At 53.1% G+C, this 20,696-nt stretch overlaps 1 protein-coding gene across 3 annotated transcripts in view; it reads right to left on the reverse strand.

Annotated features, from left to right (window-relative positions):
* Nucleotides 1–20,696, reverse strand: part of SYNPO (synaptopodin) — a 59,788-nt gene that overhangs the window by 26,388 nt on the left and 12,704 nt on the right. Inside the window, exons 1-2 of one of the 3 annotated variants that reach the window (XM_023227049.2) lie at nt 15,828–15,869; nt 14,748–15,410 (exon numbers count right to left, since the gene is read on the reverse strand). In XM_023227049.2, the coding sequence (XP_023082817.1) occupies nt 14,748–15,147 (400 nt within the window). In that variant the 5' untranslated portion in view covers nt 15,148–15,410; nt 15,828–15,869. Of the gene's footprint in view, nt 1–8,662; nt 8,873–14,747; nt 15,411–15,827; nt 15,870–20,696 lie in introns of those variants that run through there. The other 2 variants (XM_023227050.2, XM_023227048.3) reach the window with 2 other exon arrangements.

Below are 20,696 nucleotides of genomic sequence, written 5' to 3' on the forward strand. Positions count from 1 at the left end.
ACATAGGCAAAGGCCTGAAACCTACACTACTGCACATTAACTCTCTGGCTAAAGTGTGAGCTCTTGGAAGGGAGGAACCCTGTTTCCTCCACCCATGCACCCACATCTATGGCATGTAATATGTGCTCAATAAATATATGCTGAATGTGTGATGAAAGGAAATGATATGGCCAAAGCAGCTCTTTCCTAGTCCTAACTGACCATGGTATTTCATGAGTCATTTCCCAGGTCGAGGGGTAGGGACTCTGAGCAGGGGTGAGCAGGGCCAGAAGGAATGGTTTCTGGGTCCTGGGAAATTGCCCTCCATCTGCATATAGTGGACCGCCTGCCATGGCTGTGATGAAGGCCAAGCTGGGAGGCGGTGTTCTGGGAGTCCTGGATGTAATCCTGTTGACTCACAGACATAAATAATGCACTAGTATGTTCTCTCCTCACCACCCTGTCACACTAAGAATAGCACCGGCTACTCTTTCAGGGATTCCAAGGGGAAGAGGGCAGGACAGCAAGATAGGGACAAGCAGGGAAAGACATCACTGGACTATGGATTATCAAGCACTCCCTCTCCAAACCCATAAAGCAGAGGTGCCTGGAGGGCAGAGCAGAAAGGGCCCTTAGAGGCCAACTGTCAGGAGTGCTCAAGAGGTGAGCAGATGGCACCCGCCCCTCCACCAGCCTGTTTTATCTTTTCCTCCTCCTTTCTGACGCCCATCCTAATAAAGCTTGTGCCTCTAGCTTACCCCTCCACACTCCTCCCCCTCCTTGTTCATGGGATGAATAAATATAGAGTGGGTGGGTGCCCTCTTATGTGTTTATATGTAAAGCTTTAGAGAAGGAAAAATATGCTATAGATTTTCATTTGTCTTAAGTTTAAAAATAACTGACCTAGAACAGTGCTTCTCATAATTTAAAGTACATGGAAATTACTCAGGAATGTTGTCAAAATGCAGATTGTAATTCAGGAAGTCTGGGATGCGGCCTGGGATTCTGCATTTCTAACAAGCTTCTGGGTGATGCCGATACTGCATCCATGGGCCGCACATTGAGTGCAGAAACTTTAGAGTATTTATCTGTAATAGAGATGGGGAAACTGATGCCCGGGGGGAAAAGGGGTGTGCCCTAGAGCGTCCAGCAGAGCTGGGCTCAGAACGCAAGCCTCCCGCCTGCCATCCCAGGGCTTTGGCTCCGGGTTTGGGGCGGGGTTGGTGCCTGGAATGGAACAGGGGACAGGCAACCGTTACAGGCAGTGGAAGTAAGTCCAGGGGCGGCCTTCATTCAGACACAAGCTGACCCTCCTTTGTCCACAGACTCCCACAGGGAATAAAAGGAAGTAAGAACTCACCTGAACAGGGGCACTCAGCTTGAGTGACCGCAGCCTCCTGCCCAGGAATGCACTCTCACCAGCTTACATCTGAGACCTGCTGGGCCTCCATAACCCTCCTTGAAGAAAGAAGGGAGAGATGGCCCCAGACTCTGCATTCAGCCACCTCATGAAGTGGCTGGGGGGGCATGGATGGGGTCTGTCGATAGCACTATCAGGGTGGACATCCAAGGGAAAGACGAAAGGAAAAGAGGAAAGACCCGCCTCCCAGATCAGCACCAGCATGCTCCTCCTTCCTATGATCCGCCTCAAGCCCCTTCACAGGCTCCAGGCCCTGTACCACCAGCCCCAATGCCCCCACCCCCGCGCTGCTGCTCCCGTCGTGGTGCTTCACCTCCCAGCCAGCGAGGCTCCAGCCGTGCTGACCCTCTTCCTAGTGCTCGGCCAGCCCAGCACTTTCTCCCCTCAGGGCCTCTGTACTGGCTGCTCCTTTTCCTAGAGCCCTTTCTTCCCTTGCCCCCTCGGCTGCCCCTTTCTGACCATACTTCTCATCCTTCAGGTCTGTTCACAGATCCCAAGGCCCTCAGAGGTCACATTCTCCTGTCACAACACCCACTGCCTCTCCCCTAAACGCTCATCAGCTTTGTAATTCCATCAGGATTTGTTTTCATGTCAGTCTGCCTGTCCTTGCCGGGCAGGGACCTTGGCTATGTCCATGCCCCTGTGCCTCGGCCATAGCTGGGGCTCAATAAACAGTTGTTGACTAAGTAAAAGAGCAAATGCATGAAACACTGCTCACATCACAACTGCAAAGCCTCCTGCCGCCATGCTTCCATGTGACCTCACTCACCCGGAGTTGTGCAGGATTGGGATTTGCATGATTATCTGGGCATCAGCCTCTGCTGTGCTGCACCCTAGCTGAGTGGCCACTGCAGGTCACATCGCCTCTCTGAGTGGGGTCTCCTGCACTGTTTGTCAGGTCTAAAGGAGAGAAGAAATCTGGAAAAGAACTTTGATTGACAGCATTACCCTGTCAATGTCTGAGGCCCAGAGAGGGAAAGGGCTCATTCAAGGCCACACAGCCAGTGTGTGAGGATGCCAGACGCCCCTGGCACAGCTTAAACTCCACAGCAGAGCTTCAGGCCCACCCAAGCTCAGTAAGTGCACCATCTGCCTGGAGGCTGGGCAGGGATGCAGGAGGGAGAGGAGAGGGTGGATGGGAGCATTCCGCCTCAGGCCCAGAGCCAGGGTGTGTTGGGCGGGGCCCCCAGCAGGAGACCTGAGTGGGGCCTGGCAGCCGGGCACAGGGGAGCCAACTGGCTCGGGCTGGGTGGTGGCATGCTTGTTCTCTGTGCGCGTGACAGTCTATTTTTTAATCAGTACTCTCCCCATCCCCCAACTCCATGTGCCCTCCCAAAGGACCCCATATTGGGAATAATGTCCTGGCTGAGGAGGCTAGGACCACCTTAGGTATCCATGGGAGGGTCCCCAACATCTCATCTTCCTATGGAGCCCACAAGAACTAAGTGGCCCAGAAGGCAGAACAGGAGGCTCAGGGATGAAGCGTGTCCTCTGCCTGCGTGACCCTGGGCTGGTCCCTAAACACGCTGACCTCAGTTTCCCCTACCTGTACAACGGTGGCAGTGTGCCAGACTGCATGGGAGTTTATCACAACTTAAGCACTTATGAGCCACTCAAGCTCCAAGGCACTAACAATGCCCACTCATCAGGCCCTGGCAGAGCCTTCCACGCCCACAGTGACTGCAGGGCACCCTTGATCCTCTCCGACCTACTCCCAGGGGAATAGAAGGGTTGAGGTGGTTCAAGGGCCGATCTCAGAGCCCTGGACCCTAGACCCAGTGAGGCTCCTCCTTCCAGGACCTCAGCTTCAGGGATAATGAGGATCAAAGATGAATGCTGTCTGTTCTGGGACAGGTGGCTTGTTTTTCTGAGCCCCTGGCACTCCATCTAGTGTGGGAGAGACCATGTTGTGAAGAAGTTAAGCACATAGTCTTTGGGGCCAGACTGCCTGCATTTGAATCTAGTCACTTACCAGATGTGTGACCTTGGAAGCTCACTTAACCAACCGATCTGTGCCTCAGTTTCCCACCTGCAAAATGCTAATAACAGTACTCACCTCATGGAGTGATGCATGAAGAACTTAAAGCACCCATGGTACATAGTAAATAACAGTAAATAATCATTTTTCAAGAACTGTGGCTTTTATCTTTCAAGCACTCTTAGACTCCAAGAGATTTTATTCTGGAGGATTACACACAAGGGTCTCAGGTTAGCCCACTCTCCTGTCCCAGGGGCTCACCCAGCCTGCCCTTCCTTGACCCTTGACACCATGATGTCAGCCCCTCCTGCTAGCCCCATGTTTTTGGTGACAAGCCAGTAAGGATCTTTGTCACACCCATGATCCCCCCAGATCCATATCTCAGCAGTCAGAAGTGAAGCCTGTGGCCCAGAGGAAGCAAATGATTTGCCCAAGAACACCAGCCAGTCAGCTAAGAGCAGAGGTTCAAGCATCCATTCCTGAAGCTCAGTCCAGGCATTTTCCGCTGTGCTTGTGCCAATTCTCCCACCATCAAAACCTGTTCCTAGGGCAGGCATGGTGACTCATGCCTGTAAGGCTGAGGCAGATGGATCACTTGAGCCCAGGAGTTCAAGACCAGCCTGGGCAACATAGTGAGACACTGTCTCTACTAAAAATACAAAAATTAGCTGGGCATGGTGGCACATCTCTGCAGTCCCAGCTACTTGGGAGGTGGGAGGATCACTTGAGCCCAGGAGGTCAAGGCTGCAGTGAGCCATAATCATGCCACTGTACCCCAGCCTGGGCAGCAGAGCAAGACTCTGTCTCAAACAAACAATCCAACCAATCAAACAAAAATACCTGTTCCTGGCCAAACATCAAAAAGTAACTTATAGTGAGATACAACTAGTCTTGAGCAAGAGCCCATCTCCTTAAGAACTTGCTATTCCTATTTTTTTTGGTGGAGTCTCACTCTGTTGCCGAGGCTGGAGTGCAATGGTATGATCTCAGCTCACTGCCACCACTGCCTCCTGGGTTCAGGCGATTCTCCTGCCTCAGCCTCCTGAGGAGCTGAGATTACAGGCGTGCGCCACCATTCCTGGTTAATTTTGTATTTTTAGTAGAGATGGGGTTTCACCATGCTGGCCAGGCTGGTCTCAAACTCCTGACCTCAGGTGATCCACCTGCCTTGGCCTCCCAAAGTGCTGGATTACAGGTGTGAGCCACCACATCTGACCGTTATTTTAACAGAGATCAAAACATGACAATACTTTTTTTTTTTTTTTTTGAGACGGAGTCTCGCTCTGTTGCCCAGGCTGGAGTGCAGTGGTGCGATCTCTGCTCACTGCAAACTCCGCCTCCGGGTTTATGCCATTCTCCTGCCTCAGCCTCCCGAGTAGCTGGGACTACAGGCGCCCGTCACCTCGCCTGGCTAGTTTTTTGTATTTTTTAGTAGAGACGGGGTTTCGCCGTGTTAGCCAGGATGGTCTCGATCTCCTGACCTCGTGATCCACCTGTCTCGGCCTCCCAAAGTGCTGGGATTACAGGCTTGAGCCACTGCGCCCGGCTAAAACATGACAATACTTAAGTGGTATCTCTCTCTTTTTTTTTTTTTTTTTCTTTTTAGCATTTATCATCATCTCATTTAATTTTCAGAATGACAGTATACAATAGGGTCTATTATTGTTTCTATTTTATAGACGAGGAAACAAAAGCCCAGAGAGGTTACATAACATAGTTAAGATCTCCCAGCTAAACAGGAAGGGAACCCAGAGGTCCAACCACAGAATCTGTGTATTAGCCACACACGAGGCATTCAGGAGTAGACTGAATTTTGTCCCACCCACAGCAACCCTAGGAGGCCTGACAGGGTAGGCTAGGGCAGGGTCTGCACAGTACTATATGACCCTGCCTCAGTGAGTGGAAAAGCTGAAGCTAGGCTGGTGGAATTTCAGGCAGCAGCAGCCAGTTGGTAGATTTCATTCCAGACAGAAGGCTTGTGTAAGCCTTTGGAATTACAGGGCCTGGAGGCGGCTTCCATGTTGACTCCTCCTCTAGCCACACTGGGTAGCAATTGAGCCCCAATATCCAGGGACAGTTCACAAAAGACTCTGGCCACACACAAACACGCGCGGCGTGCACGTGCATATACAAACACACACACACGCGTGCACGTGCACACACACAGAAACACAGACACACACACAGATACACACACACACACACACGCCTAATTTAGAAGAGCCACTTTGCAGGCAGGTTCAGCCGCCCCTCTGACCAGATCCCAGGCGAAGCTCCTTTGGATCTGAAGCCCCTGGGGATGCAACCAGCACCTACCCTCCAGTCCCAGCCCCTGGTCCCAGCCCCTAGCCCCAGACCGTGACCATCTTCTGGGAAATCTTTCCTCCCAACCAAATTCTCCCCGACCCCCGCTGCCCCATTCTTCCAGACTCCAGTTGCAGATACACCTCCCCCAGGAAGCCTTGAGCATTGCTTCAAATAAGATTCAGGTCTCTGTTCCGAAGTCACCTCTGAGAGAGGACTTTCCTAACCACCAAGCCACGGTAGCCCCCTAACTGCTCTCCATCTTAACAGCATGACTTATTTTTTTATGCCACTTTTGCCCATCTGAAATTATCTTGATGATTTATTTGCTCCCTTTTTTCTTTTCTATCTTCCCAATTAAAATGCAAGTGCCTTGAGGGCAGGGGCCTGTCTGTCTTATTCACTACTGCAACCCCAGTGTCTAAGCGCCCATCCCACCCCATTGCTAGCCAGGGACAGTGAGGCCCACAGAGAGAAAGGGATTTACCTAAGGTCACACAGTGAGTGAGTGGGTAGCAGAGGGTGGCCTAGCACTACAGCCCAGGGCACTTGGCCTGTCTCCACCCCTCCTCAGTTGACCCTTAGCGGATCAATCCTGCCACTGCCTCTTCACTACAATGGGGACCAGAGCCTGCAGGGCCTCACCAATAGCACCCCCCTGTACTTCCCCGGGCCCAAGGTGCCCTGATCTGGGCAGCCCTGCCTGCTTCCCCTCAGTCCCTCCCTTCCTGGCACCAGTAGCTCTGATGAGCTCACGTCTGGAAGCCTGGGAGCTGCCCTGAAGGAAAAGGTGCCTCCCAGGCCAGGCCGGGGGCCTGGAGGTGTGCTCAGCCTTGTGGGAGGGCAGCCCTGGCAGGTGGAAGGAGTGTGCTGACCCCTGCCCTGCCCACCTCCCAGAGCTGTGACGTGGGCTCAGGGAGACACTTGTCAACCCTGGAAATAGGCTGTGACTAGGGGTGGAAAGAAGATGGAAGAAAGTTCCTCCCATGCTTCTCCTCTCTCTCCAGGTGCTCCATGGACACTCATGTCCCCAGTCACTTATCAAGGAAGTGCTCTTTCCCAAGAAGAGAGAGCTCTGTTGCCTTCTCCCCACAGAATCACTCTGTGCAAACCTCTTCCCCTCCTTGGCCTCAGTCTCCCCAATTCTAAAATCCGAGACTGGATAAAATGCCATGGAAGAACCTAGGGATGCACCAGGAACCAGGTGCCTGAATGCCACAGGTTTGGTTTGGTTGGTTTTTTCCTACCTTAAGGGATGGGGAGTAGATAAGGGCAAGAGCTGACTAGGGAGGAAAGAGTTAAAGTTCTCATTTAGCCATGTAAATGCTGGTTCCAACCACAGCTTAGTTTAGGTGTCAGTCGTGGGGTTGAGGGAAGCTGGCCCATGGCTTGCAAAGACGGGGCAGGCCTGGAAAGTGGGGGCTGCAAGCCAGAGTGGTAAACAACATTCCTGGGGGAAGTTTGAATATCAAGCTAGAGTGATCCTAGTCCATCCCCTTCGTACTGATGGAAAAACTGAGGATCAGAGAAGGGGAGGAAGGAACCAGCCCAAGATCTCCTAAGGAGACAGAGGAAGAGGATGCCCCACCTAGCAAACAGGGTTTTTCAACTGGTCGGAGGGGTTTTCAACTCCCTTGAGGGATCTCATCTGACTGCCTGAGACAATATGGCAAGTAGTGGGGGAGCACATCAGTTTCAGTTTGTGGCTGTGCCCCCCAACATAGAATGGGCCAGGCCTGGGCTTGGTGACAAGGCAGGCTGGCGCCAGCAAGTCTTCCAACCCCTTGCCCCAGAGTACCCTAGACCCCCATTAGCATCCAGTTTCACTTCCACTTTCTAATGGACAGGGGGTAGGGCACCCTCTGACTAGCCCTACAGCTACCACCAGCACTGCTGTCCACAATGCGATTTCCCCCTCAGGGGCCACCCTGCCACCCCTCTCACCGGAGGCTAAGAGAGCAAGGGTCTTGCTCCATGATCACATAACAAGTTGGTTTATTCTAGTGTCACCTGCCATTCAGGACAGGGTGGGGGATGGGGGATGGGGCACCTGCTGCTTCCCACTCAGCTCTTGTCCCTTCCAGACAACCTGGACCCCACGGATGGAGTTCCCTGGCCCCTTTCGGAATAAGCCCACAACTTGGGGTGATGTGGGGAGGAAAGGAGATCTTTCCCAAGTCCTCAAAGAGGTGTTGCCAGGGCTCTGGACAGTGCCCCTGATTCCACAGCGCAGTGGTTAGAAAGGTGCCGGGCCCTCCACTCACTTCGCCTCTGGGGCCTCTCTCTCACCTTGGCAAGGAGGGCAATTGCAGAGGTGTTGTGAGGCAGGCACAGGGCAGTTTCCCCTCTCTCTGAAGGCGCTGAGGAAAGGCCTCGATTTCCCCAGGCAGGGCTCAGGAGGGGTGGTCCCCAGGATGTGACTGCTCTGGCATCCTGTGTGCCCCACCGCCAGAGCCAGACCCCAGAGCCCGGTCGCCCCGCCCGCAGGAAGGAGTGAGGAGGCCCAGCACTGGCCGTTCCCGCTGCCCCCACGGCGCCCATGTTGGTCAACCCTGGGCAGAGCCCAACCCGCCGTTGTCCTGGGTCAAGTCGGTCCGACTTTTCCCAGAACGGGCTTGGGGACACAGACTCCGGGCTGTTGCCCACCTGTGAGCCTGGGGCTGCCTCGCCCTGATCCGCTTGCGGGGAGGGGCGCAAGGGCTGGAGCCCCCACGCAGCCCGGGAGGGTAGCTTCCCGGCATTAGGGCGTCCCCCCGGTCCTTAGCTGCTCGAAAGCCTCGAGACCCCTCCAGCCCCCCACCTACAGATGGGGAAACTGAGGCCCAAAGTGTAGAAGCGACTTGGCCAAGGTCACCCCGCGTGCGAGGACTGGAGCCCAGATGTGCCACCTCCTCCTGGGCGGCGCCGGGAATAGCGCAGGTGGGAAGGGGCGAGGCTCGCGCGGTGCCCGCACCCCCGCCAGGCCAGCGCCCCTCACTCACCTCCAGCCGCTGCGCACGGTCCCCGAGCTCCCGGGCGCCGCCGCCTCGGCACACCTGGCCGCGTCCGTCAGCGAGCCCCGCCCCGAGGTCCCCGCCACCCCCGCCCCGCGCCAGGCCCAGGCTCCGCGCCCGACGCCCCCTCCTCGCCGCCGCCGCCGCCACCGCCTAGCGGGCTGCTCCGGGACCCCGGGCTGGGAGCCGGGAGCGCTGGGCGGGCGGGCGGGCGGGTGAGCCGTGCTCCTGCTGCCTGCTCCCCGGGGCCCTAGCGCCGCCCCGCCCGCCCCGCCCCGCCCAGCCCCGGGGGTGCGACTCACTCCCCCACCCGCTCAGCCTCCCGTCTCCAGGCGGGGCCCCCTCTCTTTCCTCTCGCTGTGCCTCACTCTCTGCTGCCTGGTTGTCTGTCTCTCCGTTTCCTTATCATTTTCTGTATCTGTAGGTCCTTCGGTCTGTCCTAAAATCCTATCTCCTTCGGATAGGAGGGAGACAGTTTCTTTGTGTCCCCTTTTCTTTTCTCTAACCCACCCACTACCCCCACTACCCACTTTGAAATCTGCCTTTGTGAGTCTGTCCCCATAACTGGTACCACCTCCCACCCCACCTCTTTCTGGCTTTCCTTTCAGACCTGGGTGCTCAGGCCCATCTTCCCCGCTATGTCTCAGCCCCAGTAATTAGAATAACTGTTTCCCTTGGTAGGACTTAGGCAAACGGGCACGGAGAAGGGTGATGTCCCCACCCACCTGCTGCCATCCCCTGACTTAACCAGTGGGTCAGCAACAAGGCAGGGGTGCTGTATGGCAGCTCTAGGGCTCAGCTCCCCACCTTTCACTGCGCAAAATGCCATTCAGATTGAGCGTGTGAAGCCTCATGGCAGTGGCCATGTACATCAGAGTCACGTGGGGATGCTGTTAAAAGTCCAGATACCCACATTCTAGCACCCCTCCCATTGAGGCCACGAGCCGGTTGGCTTGGCACAGGGCTGATGGCAAGTACCCTCCACAACCCCAGCAATTTTGAAACAGAACCACAATTGGAAAAATGCTGGTCTAGGTTTTCACCGAAGTTTCCCTGGGTTCCCCACCCCCTTGACCAGGGTGGCTCCACTTTCATCTGTCTTCTGCATCAAGAGTTCTGTGTTTAGATTTCTGCTAAAGGAAGTTAGGAATGTGCTAGTGTAAGCCCACCCCACCCAAGGGCCTGTGAAACACAGACCTGCAGGTGGCCTGGGTTTGGGATGTCCCCTGTTCACACTGGAGAGACTCAGAATGCAGGAAGTCAGGTGACAAGGGGCAAACCCTCCCTGGTAGTTCCCATTTATCCTCCTGGCCTCGTGGGCTTCAGAGAATTACTCTGATCGTGTGGCTGCTCTGCTCTCATCCTCTTGTATCCAGGGTAGGGGGTGGGTTGGAAGAGTGAGGGGTGGAGGGGGGATCCTGGGACCCCCACCAGGTTGGGGTATCGCTAACCCTGAGAGTGCCTGTTCTAGGGAAGTGGCTGCAGCCCAGCCTGTGGGAAACCAGGAAGCTGTGTGTGGGTGAGAGGAAGAGAGAGAGAGGCTAGGATTGCTGTGTGGGTGGTATGAAAGAGAAAGAGATGTGGAAAAGAAAGGAAAGAAAGTGGTTCGCTCTGTGCGTAGGTGTGTGACAGTGGGTGTGCAAGTGTGGCTAGGTCTGTAGGAGAGAATGTGTGAAAGATTTCAAAGTGTAGGTGTGTAGCAAAAGGAAATGGAGAAAAGAACATGCTTTTCACCTGTATCTATGAGAGGGAATATATGTGTTTGTGTGAGAGAGTATGCCTATGTCTGCTTATGTTTTCAGATGCGACTGCAGCTCTGTAAGCAAATCTGAGACATGTGTTCGCACGTGGCAGCGGTGCATGGGTGAGGGGGCCTTCAGGAAGGTGTGTGCCAGCGTGTACTACATGCATGGATGTGTGTCTGAGGGCCTCCATGTGTGTGAGTGCATATATGTGATGGTTTGCATGAGAACATGGCATCTATACATCATGTGTGAATACATGTGTGTATGGATGGATGTGAAAGCATGTAGGTGTGAGTGCATGGTGAGGTATCTGTGAACCTGTGAGCAGTGCTCCTCACCATCACCCTCCTGTCACCATCTCTGTGGAGCAGGGGAATTGAGGGGGAGTGGGCAGCTTCCTGCCCAGGCTCCTGCTCCATCTGCCCTCTCTGTCACAGCCTGAGGAGCAGGAGCCTTGTTCTGGGCCCAGTGACCACTGTCGGCTGTTAACACGGACACAGGTTCCTCTCCTTGAACAAAACGGACATGTCCAGTGGCAGGACTCATCTGATAACACAGACCCACATCCCTCCCCGCCCCAGAGGCTCAGAACAGCATCTACTAGAGTTGGAAATGGCTCTAAATCTGCTACACACCTTGAGCCTCCAATAACAAGTGGCTACCAGCAAAGGCGGGGAGGGATCATCAGCGAGTACCCAGGTTTCCCCCAGAGCATCCGAGTGGGAGGGAATGTGGCTTGGCAGAATCTTCCAACAACTCCCAGAGCCTGAACAACCTTTTCCCAGCCCCAGGTGGGTGGAAGAACACAGCCTGCTGCCTCATCACCATGGAGACAGGCAGCAGAGAGGGTGGTTAAAAGCATGGCCCCAGACCTCCTGGGGTTCAAATCTCAGCTCCTCCACCCACAGGCTGTGAGACTTTGACAATTCACTTAAACTCCTTATGCCTTAGTTTCCTCATCTGTAAAACAGAGATAAGAAAAGTATGAACTTCACAGGATTGTTTAGAGGATTAAATACTCCATATGACGCATTTAGCACAGTGCCGGGCAGCTGAACTGGGAGGCATAAGCCCTGGATTCCAGCCCCTAGCTTTGCCACCAACTTACTGTGTGACTTTGGACAAGTCACTTGCCATCTCTGGCCCTCAGAGTCTCCATCTGTACAACAATCTCAAGAAACCCTACCAGTTACGACCAGCTGAGACTTTGGGGAGGGCAGCTATAGCATGGGGCTGTCTTGGTGAGCTGGGGACCCTAGTGTTGGCTGAGGCCTGATCATGAGCTCTACACTATCCCTTCCTCCCCAGATCTATTTTCCCAAATTGGCAGCAGCTGATGGCATCTCTCTGTACCCTCTATCCCTCTAGCCTGCCAAGGGCTCTACGTTGCCCTGCTGAGCTGGTACTCAGGCCTTGGAGAAATGGCACTGGTACCCACTGACCCCAAACAAAGGTATCTGCAGTGCCCAAAGCAGAAGATATTGTGGCTCATACTTAAACCTGCCTGTGAGCCCTCTAGAGAGGCAGGTATAATTGCGGAAGGATGGATGTCATTGTCTGAAGATGCTTATAATCCTTTGGCGGTAGTGGGAGGAAGCTTTAAAAGGAAGCCCTAATCCACTAATAACCTGGCAGCCCCACAGCCTTCTTCCCTCCTGATCTCTGAGCAGAGAGAAGGAACTCTAGCCACTCCCTTCCCCAAGGCAGCAGAAACGCAAGTGTGGGCTCCGACCCAAGACCACCGGATTTTGACTCTCCTGAAAGACCCAGCTTCCTTCATGCCTCCATCTCTAAGAGGTCTTCCCTGCGCATTTCATCCTTCTGAAGTCTTTTCTGCCCCCTCTGTCCCTAGAAATATTCTAGGACAGAACTGGATGACAGACTGGCTGGACAGTAAAGAAAGGAATAAGGCCTGGTGCGGTGGCTCACGCCTATAGTCCCAACACTTCAGGAAGCCGAGGCGGCAGACCACCTGAGGTGAGGAGTTCGAGACCAGCCTGGCCAATGTGGTGAAACCCCATCTCTACTAAAAATACAAAAATTAGCTGGGCATGGTAGCGGGCACCTGTAATCCCAGTTACTTGGGAGGCTGAGGCAGGAGAATTGCTTGAACCCTGGAGGCAGAGGTTGCAATGAGCCGAGATTGTGCCACCGCACTCCAGCCTGGGCGACAGAGCAAAACACCATCTCCAAAAAGAAAAAAAAAAAAAAAGAAAGAAAAAGAAAGGAATGAACCACACTGTTCCAGGCAAGATGAACACAATCATAGTCTCAGCTCTGGCACTAGCTGTGTGACATTGGGTAGGGGACTTAAATCTCTGAGCCTCAGCTGCCTCACCTGTAAAATGGGGAGAATAACACCTGCCTGCCTTGAGAGGCTATAGTACAATAAGAAGAATGGGATGCTATCAAATGAACTGGCTTAGTATGACTTGCCAACAGAGTTCATTAAAGGTAGTGCCCTCTCCATCCATGGTCTCTTCCATTCCAGGATGTCTGCAGACAACACTTTACTCTTCTAATTCCAGAAGCGAGTGGTGGCCAAGAGCACAAGCCCCTATTCAAAAAACCGTAACTGGATCCTGCCTTAGCAGCTTGCTAACCATGCATCTTGAATAAGTCACATATATTTCTTGAACCTCTATCTTCTCATCTGTATAATGAAGATTTAAAAAGTATGTCTCTTATGAGGATTGCTACGAGGTTAAATTAAGTGAAAAGGGTAAAGCTCTTGGTACAGTGGGCTTAGCACATAAAGACTTCTAACAAATAATAGCAGCCCTATTGTTGAGCTGATGATGGTCATTTCAATTAAGTATAAATATTTCTTACATACCTATCTAGATTACTCTAAAATTTCCAAAACACTGCCACAACTAAGATCATTGCAACCTCCCAACAGCTCTTTGAGGTAGATAAGATTCATATTTTTATTTTATTCTCACAGAGGAGGAAAGTAGAGCTCACCAAGGGGAAGGGATTTGCTAGGGCTTGGCTAGTCGGCAACATCCGGTCTAGAAAGCATTTATGTCTCCTGACCCCCAGTCTGGGCCTGTGAGAGGGATGGGAGCAGGTCCTGGGAACTTCAGGCTCTAGGAGACCAAATTTGGGCTGACTCTGGTGTGAGGGCCCACCTCCAAGTTCAAGACTGCAATGCCTCCCTGGGGTCCTCCTTCTTCCTACCCTAGAGGGATTGAAAGTTCTTTCTTGCTCCTGCCCAGCCCCCTGTGTGACCCCAGTCTGGTAAACAATGGTGGCCATGGGGGGCGATCCGAGCCTGGAGAGAATTATTTCAGAGAGAAGAGTGGGCGGGAAGGCTGGTGAGATGCCAGCCGGGCGTCAACGACGCCTGCAGAGAAATGAAGTGTTCCTTCAGTTTCCTGACGCACAAGCCCTCCCAGGACTGTGTCCCCCGCATGCCCTGCACCCCCAGGATCTACTGGCTGTTCTCCTGCTTGAGCTGAGCATGGCCCTGCTCACGTCCTCCCCATCTGGACCCACTTCAGCGTTTCCATGGGCCGGCTGTGGAGGTGATTCAGCGTGGGCTTCCCTGTCCCGCCCTGCTCTGCAGACAGCAGCCGCTGCAGGAAAATTATCATCATTCCTGCCCTTCCTTCCTTCCGCGCGGCGCACACTGTGCGCTCCCCACACGCTGTCATGGGATCTCACTGCAGCCTAGGTGGTGTTCCATCTGCCCTTGTCATCTCTAACAAATGAAAAACCGAGGCCTAGACGAGGAACACGGGCCTACCTCAGCCACTACTAACATGCTGAGTGACCTCTAGCTGTCTTTTCCTCACTCTGAGTCTCAGTTTCCCCACCTGTAAGATTGGGAGGTCAAATTCTATCCAAGGCTTCAGTCTCTACCTCCTAAGCTCCATGAGGTCAGCAGCCACATCTGTTTTGTCCAGTGCCGCGTCCCCAGCACCCCCATGTAGCCAGCACTCAATACATTTAATGAGAGGGTTCTGCCCCATCGGTTGCTTGGGACACCACAGTGATTTGTTGCTGCTAATGATTAAAAGGCAGACGAGAGTGGGAAATGGGCTTTTTTTTTTTGACCAAGCAAGATAATGTGGCTTTCTCTCACTGCCTTCTCACGTGCCCTCTTTGGCAGAGATAGGAGTGGGGTTAGATGTGGTGCAGCTGGAGCTGCACGGAGCTCCCAATCGCTCCTGTCTCTCCACAGCTGTTCATCTGGGCATGCCCGTGGGGCTGTGATGAATTATTGTGAATCATGGAAAAATATGGTCAGGAGCCCTTGTACTAAGGACCTAAGGGGTCGCCAGTGACTCTGGTAGTCCAAAGGAAAAGGAACACAAGCTTACCTGGTTTCTGGGCCACTCTGGACCCAGGGCCAGGGCTGGGGCTGGCTGTCGTCACCTGCCGGGTCTTCACTACATCCCGGTCCTGGCTGGCCCTGTCGTCATGCTGGGACACCCCTTGTTCCTCTCTGGAGCAGCTGGGTGGTTGGATGCCCAGGGCTTTGGGCAGCTGCAGTGTCCCCTGGGTGACTCTGCAGACAGAGTTGTCCCCACTCCTGCTGACCCCCTCATCCTCTTCCAGGTCAGTAGGCCCCGCCTCTCCCTGCAGGCCCTCCTCACCGCTGCTCTCCTCGGCTTCCAGAGCCAGACACCTGTAGGTTCCATCAGGGATCTGGAAGGCGCAGGGGGTAGGCCTCCCTTCACTGGGCGCAAGGGTAGGAGATGGGAGGTGAGGACCCAGCATGGTGCTGTTCCTCCTCAGCGATGCAAGGAAGCAGGCTCCTGGGCCTGGGCCAGGGCCTGGGCTGAGGCCACCTGTGTGAGCCCTGGTCTCTGCTCCTTGCACAACCTCCTCTGACTCTGCAGTTTTGCCTTCCTCCGCTGATTCACAGAATTGGGGTGAGGTCTGGCTGAGGCGAAAGATAAGTCCTTCCTGGGCTAGTGGAGTGATGGACCTCCAATCCCTCTTCTTAACCCGTCTCTGGTGCGAGGCCCCTTCGGGGCAATCTATCTGCACAGGGAAGAAAGAAACAGCACATGAGACAGCTCACTGGGGGTTCCAGGCTGAATTTCTGAGGCCTGTTCATCTTCAGGTGACCCTGAGAACTGGCCGGCATTTGGGGTGCAGGTTCCACACTTCCATAGGGAAGTGTTTCGAAAGCTCCAGTCATTTAACATCCTGGATTTTCACCATATCGTCACGCTACCTGAAACTTTATTTAATATTTTTCCTTTAATCAACTTGAAATCACTTACTTCTGTTATTTTAGAATTATCTTAAGTAACATTTGCAGAGAAACCACAAGTATATTGTGCTCAGTCCTTTTCCCCCAATGCACATTAAATACATATCTAATTATTTAACAACATGTATCCAGACACCACCTAGAAAGAATTCGCTCATGTCCCAGCAAAGGTACCTACACCACCGGAATCACAGGAGTGGTGTGACCCCGGATGCAAACTGGGGATAGGAGCCCTTGGAGGAGGTTGTGCAACAAGAAACACGGTGCGGGCCACTGGTGGTGGCTCATGCCTATAATCCCAGCACTTTGGAAGGCTGAGGCAGGTGGATCACCTGAGGTCAAGAGTTCAAGACCAGCCTGGCCAACATGATGAAACCTTATCTCTACTAAAAATACAAAAATTAGCTGGGCATGATGGTAGGCACCTGTAATCCCAGCTGCTTGGGAGGCTGAGGCAGGAGAATCGCTTGAACCCAGGAGGTGGAGATTGCAGTGAACCGAGATCGCCCCATTGCACTCCAGCCTGGGCAACAGAGCAAAAACTCTATTAAAAAAAAAAAAAGATGGTGCAGTGGCGTGCTTTCAGTTTCTGTGCCCAGGCTTTCAGTTAGAATCCTAGCTCTGCCATCTGTGTGACTATCAGCAAGCCAGTCACAGGACTGCTCTAAACCTCCACTTCTCCATCTATAAAATGGGTATTGTAATATTTCTAACTTCATGTTGCATTGAGGATTACACGAGAAAATGCATGCAGAGGACTTAGCACAGTTTCTAAGCCATAACTTAATACATGTTGGCTGTTCTTTCATTCCACAAAAATTTTTTATGATCCTATCATTTTTCAGACATCATGAAAAGTACCGGGGATATAGCAGAGGGATAAAGAAGTCTTAAAATGTGGTGAGGAGAGCTGTGAATGATAGCAGGAACAACAATAATCATTGTATTGTTATTTATATAAATGCTAAGAATGATGATAATCCAGGCAAGAGGGAATGGAGGCTTTCTATAAGGGATGACGAGGAGGGGGTAGATGGGAAAGATACTTGGGTGGAAGAACTGGCTGGGCTTGGAGGCAGATGGAGAGTGGGTGTGGAGAAGAGGGAGGAGCCTAGGATGTAGCCCAGGTTCCTAGCTCTGGTGACAGCGATTTTGTTAATAGAGATCAGGAATAAATGAGAAGGAGCAGCTGTTTAGTGGAGCAGGGAGATGAGTTAGGTTTTGGATTTCCAGGGGAGATGAGCAGTGGGCGGTTCCACACAGGGGTCTAGAGAACAGGGGAGAATTCCAGGCTGGGGACAAGTATCTAGAAATCATTTGTGGAGGCAAAGGATGGAGGTGGGTGAGATGCCCCAGCATGGGCAGGTAGTGCGTAAGACAGAGCAGATGGCCAATTACACTTGAGAGGAAACCCTGGAAACAAGGGATCTTGCTTAAAGACTGGATTCTGCTGCTACTTAGCTGTGTGAACTCAGGCAAGTGTGAACTATCTTACTCTCACTTATCCTATTGCAAAATGGGGAGCAGTGAGAATCCTGAAAATTGTGAAAGTCTGCGGACATGGGTAATCTGAGGACCTGAACTGACCTCAGCTGCTGTGGTCATGCCTCCGCCCCCAAGCAGGGGTCAGGCACCTCCTACCGCAACAGGCTGGGTCAAGGTCTTGGTTTCTGGCTGGGACTATGCCAGGAGAGTCTGGCAGGCAGACAGACAGATAAGCGCATTACCAAGCCCCAGGGCAAATCAGAGCCAGCCAGGGGAAAGGCAAACAACTGTCCGGATCAGAAAGATAACCAGGCACCTGTTGTAGCAGCCTCAGTGGCAGGGAAATCAGGAGAAAGAAGCCCACCTTCTGCCCCCAGCGGAAGAACAGAAGCACCTCTTCCATCCTGGGTCATTCACTTAGGTTTTTGCAGTACTTTCCCACATCAACCCTGTGAGAGAATTACGTTATTATTATCCCATTTCAGAGGTGAGGAAATTGAGGCTCAGATAGGTGAAGTGACTTCTTGCCTAAGGCACACAGCTAGTAAGTAGCCAGGCTGGGATTCTAACCTCACTCTGACACCCACCTTGACCATGATGGTGGATTCAGAGACCTGGAGGAGAGGCTCCAGGCCCTCATTCATCTCCAGGTGCTTTCTCACTCACCAGCTGCTGCCAGATTTCTGCCATTTGGGTTTCAAAGAATCTTAGAATCTCACAAAGGCCAGCAACACTCAGATGAGACAGGACTGGCTGTGTGAACTGTGGCAGGTGCCTTCTGCACTCTGGAGTCAGATTTCCGGAGGACACCATGGTGAGACTGAGCCAGATGATGCTGGAAGATCCGTCCAACTCTGACATTGCAGGATCCCCTGATTCTAAGCACTTGGATAGCCCCTCCGTCATCCCCCCAGCGTAGAGCCAGATGGCTGGAGGCAGAAGGAGTGGGTGTGGGGAGGGGGCAGGGCTCCTCTGACTCCCCACAGGGGCCTCGCCTCACTCTATCCCTGCTTCTGTTTTGATGTATTTGACGGTGGCCACGGTTTCCAGGAAAGAAGAGAGAGGCGGAAAAGTTAACTTTCCGCCACCCACACAAATATTTTTGGCCGGCGTTGTCTTCATGCTGCCAAGCCAGGAGGGAGGAGTTGGCAGGAGCACTCCAATTCAAGGTTCCCTCCTAAGGAGGAAGGAGGACTCCCAACCCAGTCGGGTAACTTGAGCAGGCCCTGTGCAGGCCTAAGCCCTGCAGCACCCACCTCTGCGCAGGAGCTGTGGGGGTCGGGGCCCAAAACAATAATAGTGGCTGCCACTAATAGCACCTGCTAGGCGCTAAACCCAGCCCTTCACCTGACACTCCTGCTTTGTGAGTGCTGTCTACAGAGGAGGAAGCTGAGGCACGGAGAGGTAAGTACTGTGTTCAGAGTCACACGGGTGGGGAATGGCAAAGCAAGATGTGAATGGAGGCAGCTGAGGTCTGTGCTTATACTCACTGCTCTCAGCAACTGCAGACTCCAGGGACCCCCACAGCCCCTGGGGTTGCTGGACTCAGCCACAGCAACCCATCCATGAGGGTGGATCTCCTCTGTGGGTAAGACAGCACCTGCCACGGTCTCCACAGACATGGGAGGGAGTCCTATTAACTTCTAATTCCATTTCCCCCAGATTTATGACCCCTCATCTGGACACAGGCTCTAAAATACTTGAGCCTTGGCAGAAAGGGCTGATAGAGTCCACAGAACATGCTGTCCTCATCTCAGAGAGGAGAACTCTGAACCCCAAGGGAAAGGATTTACCTGCAGTTGTATGGCAAGCCAGAGGTAGGCATGGCACTGGAACCCAGGTACCCAGACCCTCCAACTCTAGCTCCTTACATAAGCCCTGCTCCCTCTGAGGTTCAGCCTGCCCTTCTCCCTCCCGTTCACCTCTGCACAAGTCCAAGCAGGGACTCCCAGGACCAGAGGACGGACTGAGCATCAGGTGCTCCACAGTCTGAGGGCTGGCCAAGACACCCCAGGGCTCCAACTGTTGGCTTCTGCAATGGCCTTGAGGACACTCGCATCCCTTCCACTACTGTGTGTGTGTGTTGGGGGAAGAGCACTGGCTTTGGCATCAGGTCTGGGTTGGAATTCTCACCCAGTGGCTGCCTGACCCTGGACATGTCTCTTGTCTTTCTGAGCTTCACTTTTACTGCCTGCAAAACAAGGCTTAAAACACGATCTACTTCCCAGGGTGGTTTTAGGGATTAATAGAGAAAATATAGGCTTATTCCTTCACCCAGTGGGGAATGAGGAAGCACTGCTGTGTGCTGCTCACCTGCTGGGCTCTACAGAGGCTTGGTGAGCCTGGCATTTGGGGCCCCAAGTGATTGGTGTACACAGACTGCAGTGATTATAAGGCACAGTCCAGCCTCCTTCTGATTCCCCATCATCTGCAGAGTCCCCATAGGTCAAAAGAGCCTCCCTTGTGCTGTAGAAGAAGGGAAAGGGAGTGAGGGGTGCTGAGCATCAGGGCTTAAGTAGGTGCATTGCAGAGGTCAGGGCATGGGGTTCTTGTTTCAACTCTGAGTCATGGCTGGGAGAAATCACAAGATCTAATTTTATAGGTGGAAGACTATAGGGCGGAGAAGGGAGAAGCAGCCCAGGAAGACTAGACCCTCATTCCTCCAAAGGCCCTACTGCCCACAACTCCCTACCTGACCTCCCCACCTGCTGTCTCTTCCTGTTTCCATCCTATACAAAGTCTGATCCATTGTCCTAGAGTGTGGCTCTGAATGTGTTGCTCACCTGCTCAAGAGCATTCCATGGCTCCCAATTGCTCACAGATAAAGCAACACTGCAAATGCAGACTCAAAGCCAAATCTTATGATTCTTGGCTGAGGAGAATGAGGAAGGGCTTCCTAGGGTAAAGATCATCCATCAAGGCCCAGTGAAGGCAAGAAGGTATGACCACTGGGGATGACTCTGAAGAACCAGGTGGGCTTGGATAGGCTGAAATTAGGGCATGTATGGAAGGGCTGAGAAGGTGACTAGTTTGTGACAGGCTTTGGTTGCCTAGGCTCTCTCCTGCTGGCTGGAGAGATAAAGTAGAGGGGTGGGCAGCCCTACAGGGTTGGGGAAACCACTGCAAGGCCCAGCTTTGTGGGTTTGGGTTGGAGGCAGCATGGCCAGAACAGAAGGCAGGGGACTGAAAAAAGGGCTGGCAGGCAGAGATCCCAGCAAGAGGAGAATTTAGGAGTAATTTCTTCAGCAGCTGGCACAGGGCCAGGCACATAAAGCAACAGGCCAGGACCAGTGGCTCATGCCTGTAATCTCAGCACTTTGGGAGACCAAGGTGAGATGATCACCTGAGCCCAAGAGTTTGAGACCAGCCTGAGCAGTATAGTGAGACCCCTGTCTCTACAAAATAATTAAATATTAGCCAGGCATTGTGGCACACACTTGTAGTCCCAGCTACTTGAAAGGCTGAGCCGGAGGAGTGTTTGAGCCCAGGAGATCAGGGCTGCGGTGAGTCATGACTGTGCCACTGCACTCCAGCCTGGGCAACAGAGTAAGACCCAGTCTCA

This window comes from Piliocolobus tephrosceles, chromosome 4 (genome assembly GCF_002776525.5).
Source record: "Piliocolobus tephrosceles isolate RC106 chromosome 4, ASM277652v3, whole genome shotgun sequence".
NCBI classification, from domain to species: domain Eukaryota; kingdom Metazoa; phylum Chordata; class Mammalia; order Primates; family Cercopithecidae; genus Piliocolobus; species Piliocolobus tephrosceles.